The sequence below is a fragment of the Capra hircus genome, chromosome 25 (genome assembly GCF_001704415.2).
Source record: "Capra hircus breed San Clemente chromosome 25, ASM170441v1, whole genome shotgun sequence".
NCBI lineage: Eukaryota > Metazoa > Chordata > Mammalia > Artiodactyla > Bovidae > Capra > Capra hircus.
The window spans coordinates 3,635,414-3,656,003 of NC_030832.1; the positions used below are offsets into that span (position 1 = coordinate 3,635,414).

Here is a 20,590-nt window from a genome sequence, read left to right on the forward strand (position 1 = left end):
GGATACACAGTCTTGGGCCGAGACTCTTGCGAGTACCAGGATCAGGAAGTGCGCCGTCTCCTGCCAACCCTGGGCTCTTGTTTAGCCACTGCTTTTCAGAAAGGCTGGGATGCTGTGCCCTAGGGACCTACTGGAACCCTTCCTGGTCGGAGACAAGAGCCAGTTCATCCGGCATGTCTGATGTGGGTCCAGTACGACATCCCACTCCGCTCGGGGGAGGAGGAGGGGGGCTCAGAATCTGCCTCCAGAAAGCTGTCACTGATCCCTCGTTGAGAGAAGCTCAAGAGGAGTTTGGCCCAACAGGCTGAATGGACCAAGTCAGCCTTTGTCCGGACTTCCTTCCTGCCCCTTGTGCCAACAAGAGCTAATTGCTTCTAAAAGTGGACCCCGGAAGGATCTGGAGCGGGGCTTTGTATACAGCACACTTCATCAAATACTTCTTAAATGAACACGGGCTGCAAATCATCAGCAGCCCCATGGAGCCCTTCCAGCAGAGAGAGGAGGGAGGCAGACACCCGCCCTGGTTCTGTTGCAGCAGCGGGGCTAGTGAAGAAACACCACCAACACTGCCTTCTACCTGGAAAGCTGGGAGAAAACGTTCTGGACGTAACAGGTGGCGCGAGAAACCCCATCACCCCTGCGTCATTCAGCCCACGTGACTGAGCCTTCACTCCACACCAGGCGCCCTTCCCAGGGCCCCGCGATACAGCGGTCAAGCAGACAGACAGCGCCCGAGCCCTTCTGTGTTTCTCGCGGGGGAATGATAGTATTTGTCTGTCTTTCATCGAAGCATGATTTGCACAGTAAACTGCCCAGGCTTGAAGCATAGCCGCTTGACTCATTTTTGCCTCTTTGTGCAGCCATGTCAGCAACCATCCAGATGGAAGCATTTCCATCACCTCAGACTGCTGCTTTGGGAGCGTTTCTCACAAAGGATACAGGAGGAAAGTGAATGAGAACAGAACTCTTTCTGACTCAGTATGGAAATGTGAAAGCACTATTTGCCCTCTGCAAACTGGTAGGCATCTTTTATAAGCTACAGGATGCATTCCAGGACCTCTTCTTCTTTTTTTTTTTTTTTTTCTGATGTGGACCATTTTTAAAGTCTTTATTGAATTTGTTACAGTATTGCTTGTTTTATGTTTTGGTTTTTTTGGCCAAGAAGCATGTGGGACCATTAGCTCCCCAACCAGGGATCAAACCACACTCCCCTGTGTTAGAAGGTGAAGTCTTAACCACAGGATCAACAGGGAAATCCCCAAAACCATTCTTTTTGTTTTATTTTTTAAAAATTCGTATCGGAGTACAGTTGATTTATAATATTGTGTTAGTTTCTGCCGTACAGCCAAGTGAATCAGTTATATACATCCAAAGCCGTTCTTGGAACAATCAATGATATCCAGGGCTCTGGCTCGGTGCAGGAGAGGACTGACGAGCTGACGGGTATCGGATGCTAAATCTTCTAGGAAGATGCCATTTCTAGTCCCCTCGGCTTCCTCGGGGCAGGAGTGATATTAATGCTGTTTGAGCAAGGAGGAAACAGGTTCAGGCAAAGTAACCAGCCAGTTGGGAGGCGGCCTGCCGTTGTGGTTAGATAGGCCTTGGTTTCAATCCCGATTCTGCCACTTACTGGGCATTTCTGTGGCTGCTGTAACATATAACGACAAACCACGTGACTTAAAACTAGAGACGTGTACTCTTCCCAATTCTTGGAGGCTGAAAGCCCTGAATCAAGGTGCTGCAGGGCCCTCGTGCTGTCTGAAGGCTTCAGGGGGGATCCTTCTCGGCCTCTCCTAGCTTCTAGCGGCTCCAGGTGTCTCCTTGGTTTGTAGACACATCGCTCGAGTCTCTGCCTCCATTGGCACGTGGCCTTCCACTCTGTGTGTGTCTCTGTGTCTTCACGTGGCCTCCTCATCCGTGTGCTCCACCCTAATCCAGTGTGACCACATCTTAACTGATTTCACCTGCGAAGCGCCATTTCCAAATAAGGCCGCGTTCACAGGTTCTAGGAAGGCGTGAATTCTGGGAAGGACCTTAGTCTACCCCGTGAACAGGTAACCCTGGCAGTGGAAGTTAGAGGGTCCCGGCTTCTCTGTATTTCTAGATTTTAATTAGGAACAGCCAAATGGGGCTCTAAGTGTTCATGTTGGGCCTGATGACTCCAAAAGGTCAGCTCCCCGCTAACATGGGGTTGGAGGGGAAAGCCTGACTCCAGGCAGAAGCAGGAGTTCCCTTCCCCACCTCCACCACCTGTACTAGACCTTGAGACCCACCTGGGTGCAAGGTGGATGTGAAGAAGCTTTGCGTTAATTAGAATTAGGTTCGTCTTCAAATAACATAAAACCCCCAAATAGCTGACTTAAACAAGTCATAAGTGTATTTCTGTTTTGTTTTTTGTTGTTGTTAGCTCAGTCATGTCTGACTGTTTGCAACCACATGGACTGTAGCCCGCCAAGTTCCTCTGTTTATGGTATTTCCCAGGCAAGAATATTGGAGTGGATTGCCATTTCCTACTCCAGGGGATCTTCCTGACCCAGGGATGGAGACTGCGTCAGGTTCTTTACCACTGAACTACCAGGGAAACCCCTTATTTCTCTTTTATGTTCAAGAAACTCAGAGCTTGTATAGAGCTCCTTGGTGTGTGACTTCGGTTCACAAGGTCACCTCATGGTCCAAGACAGCTGCTGGTGCTCCAGTGATTTAACTCTGTGTCTAAGCCAGCAGTGAAGAGAACACCTACCCACTTTCGTTTATACTTCAGTGGTCACATCAAGCTATAAAGGAGGCTGTGAAATACAGTCATGATTCTGGGTGGCCAGATGCCAGCTGAAAGATGGGGGTTCTGTTTCTGAGAGTGAAAGGGAGACCAGATACGAAGGGAGAAGTAGAAGCCTGTTTCCAGTTTTGGGGGGAGAGTGACCTCCCCCACTGCTGGGGACATGGCCCAGAAGATCGAGGCTCTTCCCAAGCAGGGAAGCTGGCAGCTCCTGTCATAGGGAGGGTCCAGTCAGTGGAGATAGGGAAGAATTGATGCAGAGAATTGGTTCTTTGTGGAGTCATGGGGGTGGGAAGTGAGGGTTTTCGCCTGACACGGGGCACGGTGCGTGTCGCATATAAGTGCTTGCTTGATATAGAGACTCCATTACCGATCAGAAGAGATGCGCTTGCCTCAACCATCTAGGGACCCAAAGCATCAGCTCTGGTTTGTGCGTTCCTTCCTCCGGTCCTCCTTCCTTTCCTGTGTAGCAAAGTTCTATGATGCCACCCCTCAAGGGTCCTGTTCCTTCCCTTTTGATCTGGAAACCTGGAGCCCAAGCCTTTCACTGTGCTGCCCCGCCTGCTATCCACCTGGCCCCACTGCTCCCTTCCTAGGGCAGAGGCTGAAGGCAGAGGCTGTCCTCAGGACGTCCGAGGATGACTGACATCCCTCCGCCTCTGTTCTTAGGTTGTCTATGCTCAACTAAGAAACCTAGAAATGTACAAGGCAGACCGACATGAGATGGAGCGGGAGTTGAAAGAGGTGAGTGAACAGAGACTCCTCTCCCCCACCCCATCCCGGACCCCGAGCCCGGCTCCCCCACTGAGGGAAACAGAATCATCCAGCCAGGATGAAGCCAGGCACACAGACTTCCCAAGCTTCCTTCCACCTTTATCATATAGACAGTCCGGGGGAAGTTCTCAAAAGTTGTCCCACCAATTCTTATTGTCAGTGACTCAGGATTAGTGACAATGTTTTAAACTGAGGTATAGGTGTTTTACAGTGTTAATTACTGCTGGACAGAAAAGTGATGCACACAGTGAAAGTGTTAGTCACTCAGTCGTGTCTGTCTCTTTGCGACTCCGTGCACTGTAGCCCACCAGGCTCCTGTGTCCATGGGATTCTCCAGGCAAGAATATTGGAGTGTGTTGCCATTCCCTTCTGCAAGGGATCCTCCCAACCCACGGACTGAACCCAGGCCTCCTGCATTGCAGGCGAATTGTTTACCATCTAAGCCACCAGGGAAGCCCAATGTGTATAGTATGTATACATATATGTGCATTCTTTTTTAAATATTCTTTTCCATGATGGTTTAATCCCAGGATATTGAATATAGTTCTCTGTGCTATATGGTAGAACCTTGTTGTTTATCCATCCTATATATAAAAGCTTACATCTGCGAACTCCAACCTCCAACTCCATCTTTCTCCCAGCCCCCTTCCCCCGGCAACCACAGTCTCTTCGCTGGGTCTGTGATTCTGTTTCTGTTCCACAGACAGGCTCATTTGTGTCATGGTTTAGATTCCGCATATAAGTGATGTCATATGGCACAGGTCCCTCTCTTTCTGGCTTAACCCACCTAGTATGGTGATCTCTAGCCGTATCCACGTTGCTGCAAATGGCGTCATCATGTTCTTTATGGCCAGGTCGTATTCCATGCCACACACAGCACATCTTTACCCATTCATCTCTCGGTTTTGGTTGTTCATTTTAGTTTTTTCTATGTCTTGGCTATTGTGAATAGTGCTGCTATGAACACAGGCCTGCATGTATCCTTCTGAATTATAGTTTGTGTCAATTTGTTAAGTGAACTTAAAAACCATACCTCAACTTCTCCATCACAGGAAAACCTTGGCTTTGATCTAATAGCTGTGTTTGAGCCGGACCCCAAGGTTGAATTTAAGCCAAGGCTGGGTACCCAGGGTCCCAAACTACAACAACTGACCGCAGTGATCTGACCTCCCCAAGATCCCCACTGCTCCCAGCCCCCAGCTCTGCTTCCCTGAGTCCCATCTCTCCCCAGAAGGCCGACAAGAGCTCCCTGGCAGGCAAGGCAAGCCGGGCTGACCTGGACACAGTGGCCATGCAGCTGAATGAAATGATTCAGGGCATGCTCTTCAGGGTGGTTGCCAATGAGGATGACTGGAAGAAGGCTGTGGAGCAGCTGGACAAAGACGTACGTACCAAGGTGAGGAGCTCTGTATTAATCACCACCTCCTGCGTAACAAACTACCCTGAAATTTAGTGCCTTAAGACAGCAAAGTTCAAAGTTTCGGAGGGTCAAGAATTTGGGAGCAGCTTAGCTGGGTGGCTCAGGGCCTCCCACGACGCTGCAGTCAGGGTGTTGTCCAGGGCCTGCGTGGTCCAGAGGCTTGGCTGGGGCTGGGAGAGCCACTTCCAAGATAGCGCCCTCACATGGCTGTGAGCAAGACTTGGCACTTCCTCATCACATGGTGGCCTCCTTAGGGCTGTTTGAGCAGCCTCACAACACGGCAAGGAGTGTTTCCCCCCCAGGATCACATGATCCAAGAGAGCAAGACAGAAGCTGCAGTGTCTTCTCTGACTTAGCCACAGAAGTCACACTCCATCACTTCTGTAATATCCTGTTGGTTACACATGTCAGCCCTGTTCAGTGTGATAGCTGGGGAGCGTCTGGGACGTTGACCACCATAGTGTTCCTCTCTGGACAAGCAAAGGGATGTGGCGGGCAGAGGGGGCATCCTGCTGGCCATTTATTTATCCATTCATCATTTAATGACCACCTGTGTTGAGCCAGACCCTGGGAAAACGTTGATAAGGAGTCATAGCCTTCATTTGTGCCGTCTAATAAAGAGACAAGAACGGTCAGGCCAGCCCCTTCAGTGCTGTGTGGTTCCTGCAGCTGGTGTGACTGGTGTGGATAAAAGCACTGGGGTTTAGAATCAGGCACTCGGGGTCTGAGTCCCAGCCCCACCGTGATCAGCATTGTGCCCTGAGTTACAGAACCTGTTCAAGTTTCAGTTTTCTCATCTTTAAACTGAGGATTTATTCATTCATCATCCACCTATTGGGTACCTCTGGTTAATGAGGATACGATGATAAGCAAAACAGATATGGGACACACTTGTCATAAAAGTCATACAAATAAATGCAGAATTACAGCTGAAGTAACTCAGTTATCTGCAGAACCACTGACCTGTTTTTCTCCCATAATTCCATGGCAGGGTGAAAAAAAGTGGGACAGAAACTGCTCTAGATTAGAAGAGTCTCAGGAGTCACAACAACCAAATGCAATACACAAGGAGACTTCCCATGTTTCGGTTGCTCCAACTCTGAAAATTAGCTGGAAATTAGATCAATTTCAGGTCACTAAATGATGAATGGATAAATAAATGGCCAGCAGGATGCCCCCTCTGCCTGCCACATCCCTTTGCTTGTCCAGAGAGGAACTATGGTGGTCAACATCCCAGACGCTCCCCAACTATCACACTGAACAGGGCTGACCTGTGTAACCAACAGGATATTACAGAAGTGATGGAGTGTGACTTCTGTGGCTCATTATGTTAGTTGGGATAATGGTATTGCAGTGAACTCCAGGAGCTGGTGATGGACAGGGAGGCCTGGTGTGCTGTGATTCATGCGGTCGCAAAGAGTCGGACACGACTGAGCGACTGAACTGAACTGAAGAAAATCACTAAAATATTTGGGTGGAATGTTGTGATTTCTGTAACTTAAAAAACAAACAAACAAACACTGCATCAGTTCCTTGGAGGTCCAGTGGTTAGGACTCTGCACTTCCACTGTAGGAGTTTGATCCCTGGTCTGGGCACTAAGATCCGGCAAGCTGCACAGCACAGCTGAAAAAAGAAAAAAGAAAAAAAAGGCAGATAGAGCAGTATGTTAATAATGATTAAATCTCCATGGTGGGTATTTCAGGGTTCATGATTCTAGTCTCTTCTCCTCTCTATGTGTCTAAATTTTTTTCCTGATCGAGAGCTTTTTTGTTGTTTGTTGGTTTAAGTGACCCTGTCCTCGTTGCTCTGCTTTTCTTTGTGTATTTTTCACTGTGGGAACTTTCACACAACATAAAATCAACCATTGGCAATTTTCAGGCGATGAACCTGTGGCATTGGTTACAGTGTTGCGTTAGCACCACCTCTCTCTGGTTCTGGAGCATTTCCATCCTGCACAAAAGGAGACCCCAGACCCGCGAGACAATCACCCCTCACGCCCCCTCCCCCCAGCCCCCAGCAGCCGCTAATCTACTCTCTGGGTTGGCCAATTTGGGACACTTGACATAAATGAGTCACACGGCATGTGACCTCGAGGGTCTGGTTTCTTGCACTCAGCATCATGTTTTCAGGGTTCAACCATGTTGTAACATGGGCTTCCCTGATGGCTTAGATGGGAAAGAATCTGCCTGCTATGCCAGAGACCCGGGTTTGATCCCAGGATCGGGAAGATGCCCTGGAGAAGGGAATGGCGACCCACTCCAGTATTCCTGCCTGGAGAATCCCATGAACAGAGGCGCCTTGCAGGCTACAGTCCATGGAGTTGCAAAGAGTTGCAACTCAGTAGACATGACTGAGTAACTAACATACGCATGTTGTCACATAAATCAGAAGTTCATTTTTTCCCATGACTGAATAACATGGTCAGACAGATAGACCACATCTTGTTTGTTCATCTGCTGACGGACGCTTGGGTTATTTCCACCTTTGGACTCTTGTGAATAATGCTGCTATGAACATTCATGAGCCAGTTTTTGTTTGAAGACCTGTTTTCCATGACTTTGGGTAGATACCCAGGAGTGGTCATTTATTTATCCATTCATCATTTAATGGTCACCTGTGTTCATTTAGTGACTACCAGGAGTGGAATTGCTGAGTTGTATGGTAATTCCACATTTAACTTTTTGTACGGGAAATATATTGTGATGTCTGTGATTATTCTCAGATGATTCAGAAAACAAACACTTACATACATATGGAACGATAAAGAAGACATTGTGAAATGTTAAGAATTGGTGAATTTAAGTGGATATAGGAGTGTCCTTTAGACTATTCTTGCAACTTGTGAGTGGTTTTGGTCTTTGTATGTGTGTAGTTTAAAAGACTGTAGTTGGTCTTGGTTGCAGCACTCAGGATCTTCATCACATCATATGAGATCTTTCATTGCGGTGAACAGATTCCCTAGGTGTGGCTTGCAGGCTTAGTTGCTTAGCTGCCCCGTGGCATGTGGGATCTTAGTTCCCTGACCATGGATCGAACTTGCATCCCCTGCATTGCAAGGTGGATTCTCAACCACTGGACCACCAAGAAAGTCCACAGCCACCTCACTTTTCTTGGTTAATCTTGCTTGTTGTTTAGTTGCTAAGTCGTGTCCAACTCTTTTGCGACCCCGTGGACTATAGCCCTCCAGGCTCCTCTGTCTGTGGGATTTCCCAGGCAGGAATACTAGAGTGGGTTGCCATCAATCTTGTTACTCTCTCTATAACTTTGCAGGTTGCTGGAGGGAGGCGGAGTGTTTACTTAATTGACTAAACACTCTTCCCTTTGGCTTTTGGCAGCTGGTTCCCAGCGATTTGGATGATCTGAAGAAAGACATGGACGAGGTCTGGAAAGTTGTCAGGAAGCTGCTGATTGAAGGCCTCCATTTTGACCCCGACAATGCTGCCGGCTTTAGGAGGTGAGTCCCTCCGGGGACAGGGTCCCCTGCAGCCCTTGCAGCTCCCAGAGGCTGCACGGCCCTCCCTCCAGAGAGGAAATGAGAGAGGTATACCAGCGGATTCTGGACTCTGGGAGGAAGGACTCAGACCTGTGGACCTGGGGAGGGGGACGTGGGGCTTCCCAGTGGAGGGGGAGATGAGGCAGGGAGCACCAGAGCTCAGAGGTAGGCCGCTCTGGCCTGGGCTCCACATTCTTTCATGAGGAGACAGAGGGTCAGAGAGGGAGGGGGCCCCTGCGAGGCCACACAGGGCGGTTGGGCAGGCCTGGAACTAGAGCCGGGCCCCCACCCCATCCAGACAGAGCCCCCGGCTGAGGGGCCCGATCTTCCTGGGGGGCTCCTGTCCTCAGATCACTCCTCTGCCCTCCCGTGTCCCCCGTGAAGGGTAGCTCTCCCCGGTTATGAAGGCCTCCATTGTGTTTGGGGTGAGGAGAGAAGCTATGCCCACTTTTATCCCCCACTGAGGCCCCAAGTGGCCCCACGTGGCGGTCAGCTGGGGCCAGTGGAGCTGAGCTGAGCCGGGCCAGGCCAGCGGGAGTGGGATCTGGGGGGAAGCCCCGGCCCTGAGGCACGGACGGACCTGCAGCCTCCCCCAAGCACTGCCCGGGGCGGGGGTGGCCTCATGGGGCCCAGCTGGGGTGGCGGCTGACAGAGCGGGCTGTCTTCCAGGAAACTGTTTGAACGGGTGAAATGCATCTCCTGTGACCGGCCCGTGGAGATGATGACCAGCCCGTGAGTACTACGGGGGTGGTCGGGGACGGGAACATCCATGTACACCGTTGTGTGCACACGATCCCATTAGCTCCCGACCTGGGCAGTACTGTGCCCCTCCCTTCCCCAGTCCCATCTGCTGCTCGCTGTGTCCAGGAACAGGGTGGACTCCAGAGGAAAAGGCTAAGAGGAAACTCAGGGAAAGCTGAACCCTGGAGGACTGCACGTGTTTTTCTAGTCTAATATTTTATGTACTGAGGTGAAATTCACATACAAAATCAGCCATTGTAAAGTGGAAAACTCAGCGGCGTTTAGTGCACGTGTGTGCATGCTAAGTGGCTTCAGTCGTGTCCGATTTGCGACCCTATGGACTACAACTGCCAAGGTCTTCTGTCCATGGGATTTTCTAGGCAGGAATACTGGAGTGGGTTACCATTCCCTCCTCCAGAGGATCTTCCCCACCCAGGGATCTAACCCTGGTCTCTTATGTCTCCTGCCTTGGTAGGCGGGTTCTTTACCACTGGCGCCATCTGGGAAACCCCAGATGAAAGTGTGAGTCTCTCAGTTGTGCCTGACTCTGTGACCACATGGACTGTAGCCCGCCAGGCTCCTCTGTCCATCAGATTCTACAGGGAAGAATACTGGAGTGGGTAGCCATTCCCTTCTCCAGGGGATCTTCCTGACCCAGGGATCAAACTGGGGTCTCCTGCATTGCAGGAGGATTCTTTACCATCTGAGCCACCAGGGAAGCCCATTCACCTCAAACTCCAAAATATTTTCCTCTCCCCACCACTCAGATCAAGATGTAGAACAGTTCCAGCTCCTCAGAAGGCTGATGCTTTAATTTTTTGTAATGAGGTCAAATACACATAATATAAATTAACTGTTTTAAAGTGAACAGTTCAGGGACTTCCCTGGCTATCCAGTGGTTAAAATTCCTTGCTTCCATTACAGGGAAGGGTCACAAATTTGACCCCAGATCGAGGAATTAAGATCCCACATGCTGGGTGTTGTGGCCTAAAAAAAAAGAAAAAGAAAAAGAAAGTGAACAATTCAGGGACATTTAGTACATTGACAATATGGCCCAACCGCAAAAGGAAACCCCATGCCCATCAGCAGTCACTCTCCATTCTCCTCCGCCGAGCCCATGGCACCCTCCCACCCACGTCCCATTTCTAGGACTCACCTGTTCTGAGTTTCCCTTTTATCATCAGAACATTTGTTTTCAATGACCTACAAAGAGGATGGTGGCCCCACGCTGTGGATCTTTCTGGAGGAAAGGCCACGTTTGAGGGTGGGCTTCCGGGAGAAGGAGGGAGCTGGGACCTCTGCTGGCCACGTGCGCCCCCCCCCCCACTTTGCTCTTGTCCCACAGGCAACTCATCACCATTCGCAACACCCGCGTGCTGCCATGGCTGCGGCCAGCCAGCGCCAACAGCTATGAGTACCTGCAGCGCCAACAGATGAGGTGAGCAGGTGGGGATCCAGGGGCAAACTGCAGTCCCGAGACTCAAAGACTGCCCAGGGCACCGCAGCCATCTGTGAGGGACGCTGTCCCTGGCAGTGGGGCTGCAGACGGGCACGTGAGGTGCTCATGGGGAGAGGAATGAACAGGTTATCAGGCGTCTGTCGTGGACCAAGAACTGTTAGGGGAGGGAGGGTCTCAAATCTCACACGCCCCTGTGAGCGAGGTTGACAGACCAGCTTCCTGCCGGGAGAAGTAAGTCATGGCCCCTCGGGGTCCTCGGGGGCCTTACCGTGACCGGGCAGGCTCTGTGCCAAGTGCTCTGACACCGCGGACCTCATTGAAACCTTACACTTTCTCTTTGAGGTCATTCTGCTATCATCCTATTTCACAGTTGAAGAAACTGAGGCTCAGAGAGTTTCAGCAACTGGCCTGAGGCACAGCTAGCGCATGGCAGGCCTGGTGCCTCAGCCTTCATGTTTCTCTGCCCCCCAGCCAGCCCCCTATCCCCAGCCCCGCTCCTCAGCCCCTGATCCCCCATGGCTTCATGAGTGCTTCCGACACCCGGGCCCCTAGGCTCGAGGGTGGGGAGTGATAGCTGAACAGCAGCCATGGCCACGTGAAGGTGAGGGGCCTGGGGGCCTGTGCCTGATGCCCCCCTCCCTCGGTTGACTCTCTCTTGAGATGAGAGGTTAAGAGGACACGAGGTTAAGAGGTTAAGTGGTCCAGTGATTAAGACTTAGCCCTTCCAGTGCCGGGGGCTTGGGTTTGATTCCCTGGTCTGGGAACTAAGATCCCACCTGCCCCACGGTGTGATCAAAAAAAAAAAAGAGAGAGACAGAGGTTAAGAGCCTGCTCTTGGCAGGCCAGACCAGGGTCCCAGGTCTGGGGAAACACAGCTCTCAATTTCTGCTCTCTGCCCCAACGGTGTCTGTCTATCCAGAGTTCCCCGGCTACTGGCCAGGCCCTGGGACCCAACCTGAGGCTCCTCTGGGGTGTAGGTGCCCCCATGTGGCTGCTGACCCCCCTGTCCTGCCTCCAGGGAACAACAGCAGCTGCAGAAACTCCAGAACCTTGGAGCCCCTGAGATGGGCCTGGACTCATTGGGCCCCCCGCAGGACTGGGGTGACGGCCCCAGAAACAACGCCAACCTCGAGTTCAAGCCATATGGCTTGTCGACTCTCTACCCCTACGGGGACCCTGAGTTGTTGGACTATGACTCTGTGAGTCAAGCCACAGCCCCTGGAAGTGGGCAACCCTCGGGGAGGCGGGCCCTGCTGCCCCTGTGGACACTTCCTGACTTGGGGCGTGGGCTGCCTTAACCAGGCCGAGGTGGACCTCCTGGGAGTGGACGGGGTCCTGTACAAGGGCCGAATGATGAGCAAGGACAAGGTGCGGCCACTGACCAGCGCGGAGAAGGAGCTGGCAGGTGAGGAGTGTCAGCCTGCCTGGGCACCCCTGCCCGGGGTCTGCCTTTGCTGGGCAGCGTGAGGCCCCATGTGAGGCAGGTGGGACTCAGAGCTGGCAACACCTGTGACGGGGGCTCCTCACACAGCCACTGGCAAACGTGGCTCTGTGTGCCAGGCGCAGTACTGGGGAGCGGCTGGGGAGGGGCACAAGAGGGCCTCCCTGGAGTGCTGGGCGCGACGGGAGAGTTGTGACAAAGAACCCTGGTCCAAGGGGGAGGTCCCGGGCTGCTGTCCTGAGGCCTCTGAAAAGGCAAGAGGGCTTAGCTGGATGAAGGAATCAGCTGGGAGGAGAGTGCTCTGGGGAGGGGCTGGGGGCAATAGCTGGTGCAAAGGCGCTGTGCTGGGTGCAAGGCAGGCCCGGCTGGGAACTCAGGAAGGTGAGTCTACCTGGGCTGGGGTCGGGCGTGACGAGGAGGAGACAAGGACAGGCCGGGAGGCCCATGTCCCAACTGTCCCAGGTCGGGGAGGGCTGGGCCCGAGGGAGACGGGGAATGAGTCACTCCGCTTGCTGCACCGTCGTGGCTCCGGCCAGCTGGCTCCAGCTGGGGACCCCAGGGACTCAGCTCCAGCACTGGGCCAGAAGCACCCAAAGGGGCACCTTCTCTGCGCCTTTGAGGTTTCCCCTTCTGGGAAGAGGGGCTCCACACACTGCCCTAGTGGGGTTGGTCCAGGAGCCACAGAGTCCCAGCCGTAGTGTCCCCCATCACCCCCTTTGCCTCCACTGACTTGAGAACAAGCATGAGACGCCTAAGCCCTGGTGTGCAGGAGAAGATGGCGGCCTGCTTTAGTGCCCTGGGACTGCGACAGATGACCACCAGCGGGGCGCCTGGAGAGGACAGCAGTGAGCTCTCTCAGTTCAGGAGGCCAGACATCCCTAATCAAGGTGTGGGCAGGGCCGTGCGCCCTCCTGAGGCCCCAGTGGAGGAGCCCTCCTGCCTCTTCCGGCTTCTGGGGGCCCAGGCATTGCTGGGCTCGCGGCTGCATCATTCCCATCTCTGCCTCCGTCTTTGAGTGGCTTCTCCCCATGTCTCTTCCTCTCTGTCTCTTAACTCAGATGGCCTCACCTCAAGAAGTGTGTGTGTGCTCAGTTGCTCAGTCATGTCTGTCCGACTCTTTGCAACCCTCTCCAGGCTCCTCTGTCCATGGGATTTTCCAGGCAAGAATACTGGAGTGGGTTGCCATTTCTTCCTCCCATCTCAGGATCCTTCACTTATTTACATCTGCAGGAACCTTTTCTTCAAACAAGGTCACATTCACAAGTTCCAGGGGCCATGTCTTTTGGGGGGTTGCCATTCAACCCACCGCAGGCCCCTGCCCTGATCCAGCGGGGCAGGACACCATCTTGAGCCCTGTATTCCCCCAGAGCATGCATGTCACCCTTGCAGTGTTAACAGCTCCATGTGGACAAGGTTTGGCTGCTCCAGGCCCCAGGGGAGGGAAAGAGACTATCGGAAAGAGACTCAGGCCAGGCCTCTAGGACCACCAGGCAGGATGACAGCAATGGTGGCAAACACTGAATGGGCTCAACTTCTTTCTTTTTAAAAATATTTTTATTCTTTTTGGTCACGACACATGGCATGCAGGATCTTAGTTTCCTGACCATGGATCAAACCCACGCTTCCTGCAGTGGAAGCGCAGAGTCTTAACCACTGACCTGCGAGGGAAGTCTCTAATGAATCCAACTCCTTGCCACGCCCTGCCCTGCCTCCTTTCACCCTGCAAGAGCCGTTGGGGGCATTGCACAAACGAGCAGGTGAGGGCTGCTTGCCTGGAGTGTGCCTTTGATGGAGGGGCCAGGTTGACATACAGACCCCACCCTCGTCCCCTGTCATTGGTCAGACAGCGACCCCCTCCACCCAGCTCCCCCAGACTGTCACCCGGAGCAAGGGGCTTTTCTCCCCAGCATGTGTTCTCTTCCAGTTCCACGCAACAAAGCAGGACTGAACCAGGACACCTCATTGCTTTATCCTGCTCGGGGGCCGCAAAGTCTAACTGGCAATTGGGATCACTTTAAATCCTGCCTGTGGCTGGATTTTTTGACCAGGTTGTCTTCTTGCTTGTTTGTTACTTGAAAGAATATTTGGGCATGCTAAGTCGCTTCAGTCTTGTCTAACTGTGCGACGCTATGGACTGTATGTAGCCCGCCAGGGTCCTCTGTCCATGGGACTCTACAGGCAGGAATACTGGAGTGGGTTGCCACGTCCTCCTCCAGGGGATCTCCCGACCCAGGATCAAATCTGTGTCTCTTACATCTCCTGCATTAGCAGGCAGGTTCTGTACCACTAGCGCCTCCTGGGAAGCCCAATCCAAGACACACCCATTATCTAAACCTAAACTAACTGATGCGAACCCTGACCAGGTCCAGCCTGGTCTCATGCGTCCATCTGTCCTTTGCCCGCAGGGCTACTGAGGGCTGTCCCGCCAGCCTGTGCCCTCCCCTCCGATGCCCACATTGTGGCCAGGATCTCAGGCAGGCCAGAGGAACCCCAGGTGCCTGGTGAACAGTGCCCCCAGCAGGAGGCTGGACTTCCAGAGAAACCTCAGTGCAGGGAGGGCTGAGAACAGGCAGGGCTGAGGTAGGCAGAGGCATCCGGGTCACAGATGGAGGCGGAGGCGCCTCACCAGTCTGGCTGCCGTCCTTACCAGCCCTGGGTGAGTGGCCGTCGGTGACCCCTCCCCACCCCCTCATCCTTCCAGCACCTTCGCTCTCACGGCCTCTTTTCCCTGCACGTTCCCACCTCATGCACTGGCCTCTGGTCTGGGAGGCCGGCCATGGAGATGCTTGGCTGGACCCCCCTCCAGAAAGGGTGAAGGATGGAGCCAGACCCCAAAGGCCATGTACTGTGCGACGCTCTCCTATGAAGTGTCCAGAACAGGCAGGTCGCGAGACGGAAAGCAGGTTCGTGGTCGCCAGAGCTCAGGGGAGGGGAGAATGGGGGTGACCGGCTCATGGGCACCAACCTCTTTTGGAGGGGATGAGATGTTCGAGAACTGGCTGGGTATGGCGGCCACACAGCCTTGTGAATGAACTTGATGCTACCGAAGTGTTCACTTTGAATAATTAATTTTATGTGAATTTTACCTCAAAAAAGGGCTTCCCAGGTTGTGTTAGTGGTAAAGAACCCACCTGCAGTGCAGGAGACCTAAGAGACGTGGGTTTGATCCCTGGGTCTGAAAGATGCCCTGGAGGAGGAAATGGCAACCCACTCCAGTATTCTTGCCTGGAGAATCCCATGGTCAGAGGCGCCTGGCGGGCTGTAGTCCATGGGGTTGCAAAGATTTGGACACAACTGAAGTGACTTAGCACGCACATACCTGTAGAGAAAAGTGCACACAGAGAAGATGAAGGAAAGGGAGGTGCAGTGGGGCACTCCGGTGGCCGGCCCTGGTGGGAGTCGCTGAGAACTGGCAGCCTGCATCTGTCTACGCTAGAATAAGGGCTCTCTCCTCCCTGCCCTTGAGTTACTTTCAAAAAGGGCTTTCCTAACACCTCCGCCTCCAAGAGGAGGCGGGGAGGGAGGAAGGGGCTTCCCTGCGTGAGTAAGAGGGGGTTGGGTGTGTGAAGAGGCGGGGTAGGGGTAGCAGGCAAGTCCCATCGGAGTGAAGGGCCTTTGCGGGCACCAGAGGACGGGATGTGGGCCTCCAGGTGGGCAGAGCCCTGGGGGCGCTCCCATCCATGCCTGTCTCTTCCCCTTTCTTCTCTGCTAAGCTGTGAAGGTCCCACATCCCCCGGCCCGCAGCCCGCATGAGGGTGCCCGCCCGAGCGCCCTATTTGGTGCCATCTCCTCTGGTGAGTAGCTGTCCCCCAACTCCCTGGCCCAGCTGGGATTCCAGTACCGTGTCTGGGCCCCCATTTCCAGCCTCAGGCTCTCCGGCTCCACCTCACCCATCTCTCCCCTGCCCAGACCCGGAGGTCCAGAGAAGGTCCCTCGAACAACCACCTCCTGGCACCCAGTGCCCTGAGCAGGGGCTCCCAGCCATCCAGGGCTCCAGCTTCACCCTCCAGCCAGGTCTCCTGGTCCAGGCGCCATCCCTGGGGCCCAGGGCTGGTGTCTATATTCCCGGAGTCCAGCCAGCTGCAGGGCTGGGATAAGGGCGCCCGTTCATTGCTTTCGGGCTTCTCCGCTGGGGGCCCGAGAGCCGGGTCGGGGCTGCGCAGCTGAGGTCACCACTCCTCAGGTCTCATCACCAACCTGAGCGCGTTTTGCAGCACACAGAACACTTCCTCCCCTCTCACCTCACGCGGTCCTTATCTACTGTCCCGGCTGGGGACGCCGCTACAGCCGGGGAGCCGAGGCACAGCAACCTTGAGCTGGAGAATCCCGGCCTCCAAGCCCCGTTCTCTCTGGGCTGCCCTGCTCCTCCTCGTCCACCTCTGGTTTCATCTATCTTGGATGGATAGATGAAATTATCCATCCCCCAGGATGGATACTCCTGCCCCAACCCAGGAAGTGTCAGATGCCTGGGCTGGGTGACTAGAGGTGAACACTTCCAGTCTTGGGGATTCTCTTTTCCTTAATGGGGATGGCCCTGTCAGACCAGCCTCTCTCCAGAATGTTCTTGGGACACATCGTGGGTCTCTGCTGCCCCTCCTGCCCCCCGCAGCCGTGCCCCCCCGCGCCAGCATGGGCTCAGCCACCTCGGGCCCTCCACCAACGATGCCTGCTCCGCCTCCGTCTCTCCTGCCCATGCTGCTGCTGCCACCGCTGACGCCATCTCTGCAGGACCCCCAGCCGGCCCCAGGGGCTGCCAGGCACCCACGGTCCCTGCGCCTTGAGTCCCGAGCCAGCCTGCAGTCCGCCAAGGAGCCCAGCAACCCGTGAGCCCTGCGCCTGCCCTCTCCCCACCAGCATCTCCACCCTCCCCTGCAAGGCAGAGACACTGCCCTGGGCGAGGTGTGGGGGTCCTGGGCTTAAGGGAGGGGTCTCCACGAGGGACTCATTTTGACCCAGTAGCTGCTTGTAACTTTCCTGTGGATACACACAACACAATCCATCTCATGCTACATTTCATGGAGAACACAGCTTTCTTGCTAAACTGAATTTTCCACTAAAACAGTTTAATTCCTTGACCCATTTTCAATACAGCATAGTTACAGTGATTTTAAAAAACAATCACTTTCCTTTCTATTTTGCTGAAATGGTTTCATCAGAATGCGTTCCAATCACAGCCAATACCGCTGTCCTTTTCTTTAGCGAGCGTTATTTCTACCAGGACCGGCTTTCTCATGGGAACCAGATTTTACTGCGTGCTTTTTTACTATCTGTTGATTGTTTCCACCAGTAATCACTGTTATGAGTTGGGTATTTAAAGAATCTGATTGTTTGTATTTACTTCTGGCTAATCCATGAGGCACTTGGAGCAAAAGCCCTGGAATCCTCCAGGACCGCTCCATCCTGTTTGGCGTCTTGCTGGTTCTTTGGGTCACATGCTCACTGTCTGTGTGCTTGGTGGACTGACCAGCAAAGCATGCTCACCTGGGGTTCTGTGACTGGCCCCCAGGATGAAGAGCAGAGTGCTCATACCTGCCTGGTGGGTTCCTCAGCCCGTGTGGTTTCTGCCCCTGGGATGGTTTTGTGAGTGTGTGACCACACCATAGGGCTTGGGAAATCTTAGTTACCGGACCAGGGATCGAACCCCTGCCCCCTGCATCAGACGCACGGAGTCTTAACCACTGGACCACCAGGGAAGTCCCTGGATGGTTTATCAGTCCTCCTTCTCCCTCTGGGGCTTCCCTGGTGGTTCAGCAGTAAAGATTCCATCTGTGAGTCAGGAGATGTACGAGACACAAGTTCGATGCCTGGGTTGGGAAGATCGCCTGCAGGAGGGCACGGCAACCCACTCTAGTATTCTTGCCTGGAGAATCCCATGGACAGAGGAGCCTGGCGGGCTACAGTCCAGAGGGTCGCAGAGTCGGACGTGACTGAAGTAACTGAGCACACACGCTTCTTCCTCTCAGTTTGGTTGTTTCTCCCTTTCCACCCCTAGGTTGTCCAGTTGCACCCTCTACCCTTTGTATGCTTCCTGACACTTCTGTCACATTCCACAAAGACTAAAAAAAAGCTTCCTTCTGCCTGGTTTTGGGGCACACCTCCCCCTAGCATCCACCAGAAGTCCCTGGGGTGGTGGAGCAAGTCAGGGAGTTGGGTGGGGGGCGGCGAGCTGCCCTGGGGATCCACCCTGGGGGCGTCAGGGTGCTGGCATGGCAGAGGATCCTCTGGACCGGTGGCCAAAGGTGTCCTGGCTGCTGAGTGCCTATTCCCCCACCCCCAGTGGTCCCCCAGCCCGGCCTCCCCTCCCACGCACCCCTCCTGGACCTGACTTCTCTTTTCTTTCTCCGAGGACTGCGTCCAAATGAAGCCGAGCGCTTCCTGAGCCCCGTGACCTACGCCGCCTTGGGGGATACCAGCCATTGCAGCCCTGGCCCCACCCCCATAGCAGAGATGAGTATTTTTATCAGCTTCTCCCCAGAATAAAACCTTTTACTTTTCTGACTCTGGATGAGGGTGACTGGCCCCATGCCCTCTGCAGCAGCTGGCCTTGCCCGTCCCACATGGGTGGGTGGGCCTGTCAGCCCTGCTCTGGCCACCACCCCACTGGGGCTGAGTCTCCACAGAGAATCATGACAAACCTCCCCTGCCCCATCACACACGCCCCTGTGGCATAGTGCCCTGTGCAGTCCTGGCTCTGAGTGGTGGGCACAGCAGGGCCCCAGGGCAGAAGCCATGGTGTGACTTACGCAGGCTCACACGGTAAGGCCTCAGCTCTCTGGCCACCTGCCCAGGAGGCCGTGGTTCCTGGGTGCTGGACACCAGTGTGAGGAGTCCAACTTCCAGCACCTCTCCCCTGTGGCCTGGGCTTGGGCCAGAGGAGAGGTAGGGGCCCCAGGGAAGCACCCAAGCCAGGTGCGGTCAGGCTTGTCTTCTGCCGCCTCGACCTGTGGGGACTCACAGCAGCCAAGCCCTGCTCTCTCAGCCCCTGGTAGCTGCCTTCCAGCCTGTTTTTTTGATTTATGGATGGAGTCAGTGCTTGAGTGGGCTCCTGCAGCCCAGGGGTGGAGGGGTGAGCCATGTAGGGCCCTGGGTAACTGTTCGCCCAGGGACAGGTCTCCTGGCTGCTTGGGAAGGAGGAGGATGGTGAGCCCCCCTGCAGCCAGCCAGGAGCAGTCTTGAAGATGACAGTTCTGTCCCTCATGGGGGCTGGTGGGGAAGCCAGCCTTTGGCCTCATTGCAGGCGGGAGCTGGAGGCAGAATCCTTGCTAAGGAGAAGGGCAGAAACCCCCTTGTCCTGTTCCAGCCCCCAGGGGCAGGGGACCTGCTGGCCTTGGCAGATGGGAGGGCAGTACTGCACCTCCTCCTTGGGGGGGGTGCCCACCCCCCAGCAGGGGAAGGTGCTTGGGGAGTGTGTGAAACTGGGGGTGGGGTCAGTAGAGGGGGCACTTTTGAAGGCCCTGTGCCCCACCTCCTCCTCTGCTGGGGGACCACAGTTCCTGGCTGGGCCAGATTGGACAAGGAGGAGCGTGACCAACTGTCCTGGTCTGCCTTCGAGTGAAGGGGGATCCCTGGAACTTTCCGTTTTGAGGTTCAGATGAGGGGATTCCCTGGTGGGCCAGTGGTTAGGACTCCAGGCTTTCACTGCCGAAAGCCTGGGTTCAATCCCTAGTTGGGGAACTTAAGATCCCACAAGCCGTGTGGTGCAGCCAAAAAATATATATATATATATTCTTTATAAAAACATTTGCTAGGTTTCAATATTCCAGGAATGCAAATTCCCTATAATGGCTATTTTGATGGTGTGAAAAAGCACATTAAAACTTGTCTCCCTGGAGGTCCAGTGGTTAGGACTCCAGGCTTTCACTGCCAAAGATTCCAGGTTCAATCCCTCGTCGGGGAACTAAGATCCCCAAAGCCTTGAGGTGCAGCCAAAAGGAAAAAGACTGAGATGAATCAGCCCTGTGGAGAGGGAGGTACGTGGGCTGGCCTGGCATGAGAGGCACAGATGAGATGGCTCTGGCCAAGCAGAGAATCCTACCTCAGGGTGTTGCATGGTGACTGCTCTGCACCCCAGACTCAGCCCCACAACCCACCAATGCAAATGAAAGGGTCACTGAAGGTTCTCTTCCTTTCAAAGACCACAGACTCATTAACCCTAAGGTATGCACCACCGACAGCAGCAAACGTGTGTCCCAAACAAGACGGTGTGCCTTGGAAAAGGCACCACCAGGACCCCGCTTTGTGGCTCAGCTGGTAAAGAATCCGCCTGCAACGTGGGAGACCTGGGTTTGACCGCTGGGTTGGGAAGATCCCCTGGAGAGGGGAAAGGCTACCCACTCCAGTGTTCTGGCCTGAAGAATTCTATGGACTGTATGGTCCATGGGGCCACAAAGAGTCAGACATGGCTGAGGGACTTTCACTTTCAGGACCTCAAAGCAGGCCACCAGGGGCACTGGAGGGAAGGCCTTCTGTGCAGGGACTTCTTAGG

General features: G+C 54.1%; 1 protein-coding gene across 1 annotated transcript in view; it reads left to right on the forward strand.

The window, feature by feature from the left end:
- The window catches only part of C25H16orf96 (chromosome 25 C16orf96 homolog), a 36,060-nt gene extending 18,107 nt beyond the window's left edge, over positions 1 to 17,953 (forward strand). The window contains exons 8-16 of the mRNA XM_018040391.1: positions 3,446 to 3,520; positions 4,782 to 4,946; positions 8,307 to 8,425; positions 9,134 to 9,196; positions 10,551 to 10,643; positions 11,683 to 11,863; positions 11,967 to 12,069; positions 15,819 to 15,899; positions 16,715 to 17,953. Of these exons, the coding sequence (XP_017895880.1) occupies positions 3,446 to 3,520; positions 4,782 to 4,946; positions 8,307 to 8,425; positions 9,134 to 9,196; positions 10,551 to 10,643; positions 11,683 to 11,863; positions 11,967 to 12,069; positions 15,819 to 15,899; positions 16,715 to 16,932 (1,098 nt within the window). The 3' untranslated portion in view covers positions 16,933 to 17,953. The remainder of the gene's footprint in view (positions 1 to 3,445; positions 3,521 to 4,781; positions 4,947 to 8,306; positions 8,426 to 9,133; positions 9,197 to 10,550; positions 10,644 to 11,682; positions 11,864 to 11,966; positions 12,070 to 15,818; positions 15,900 to 16,714) is intronic.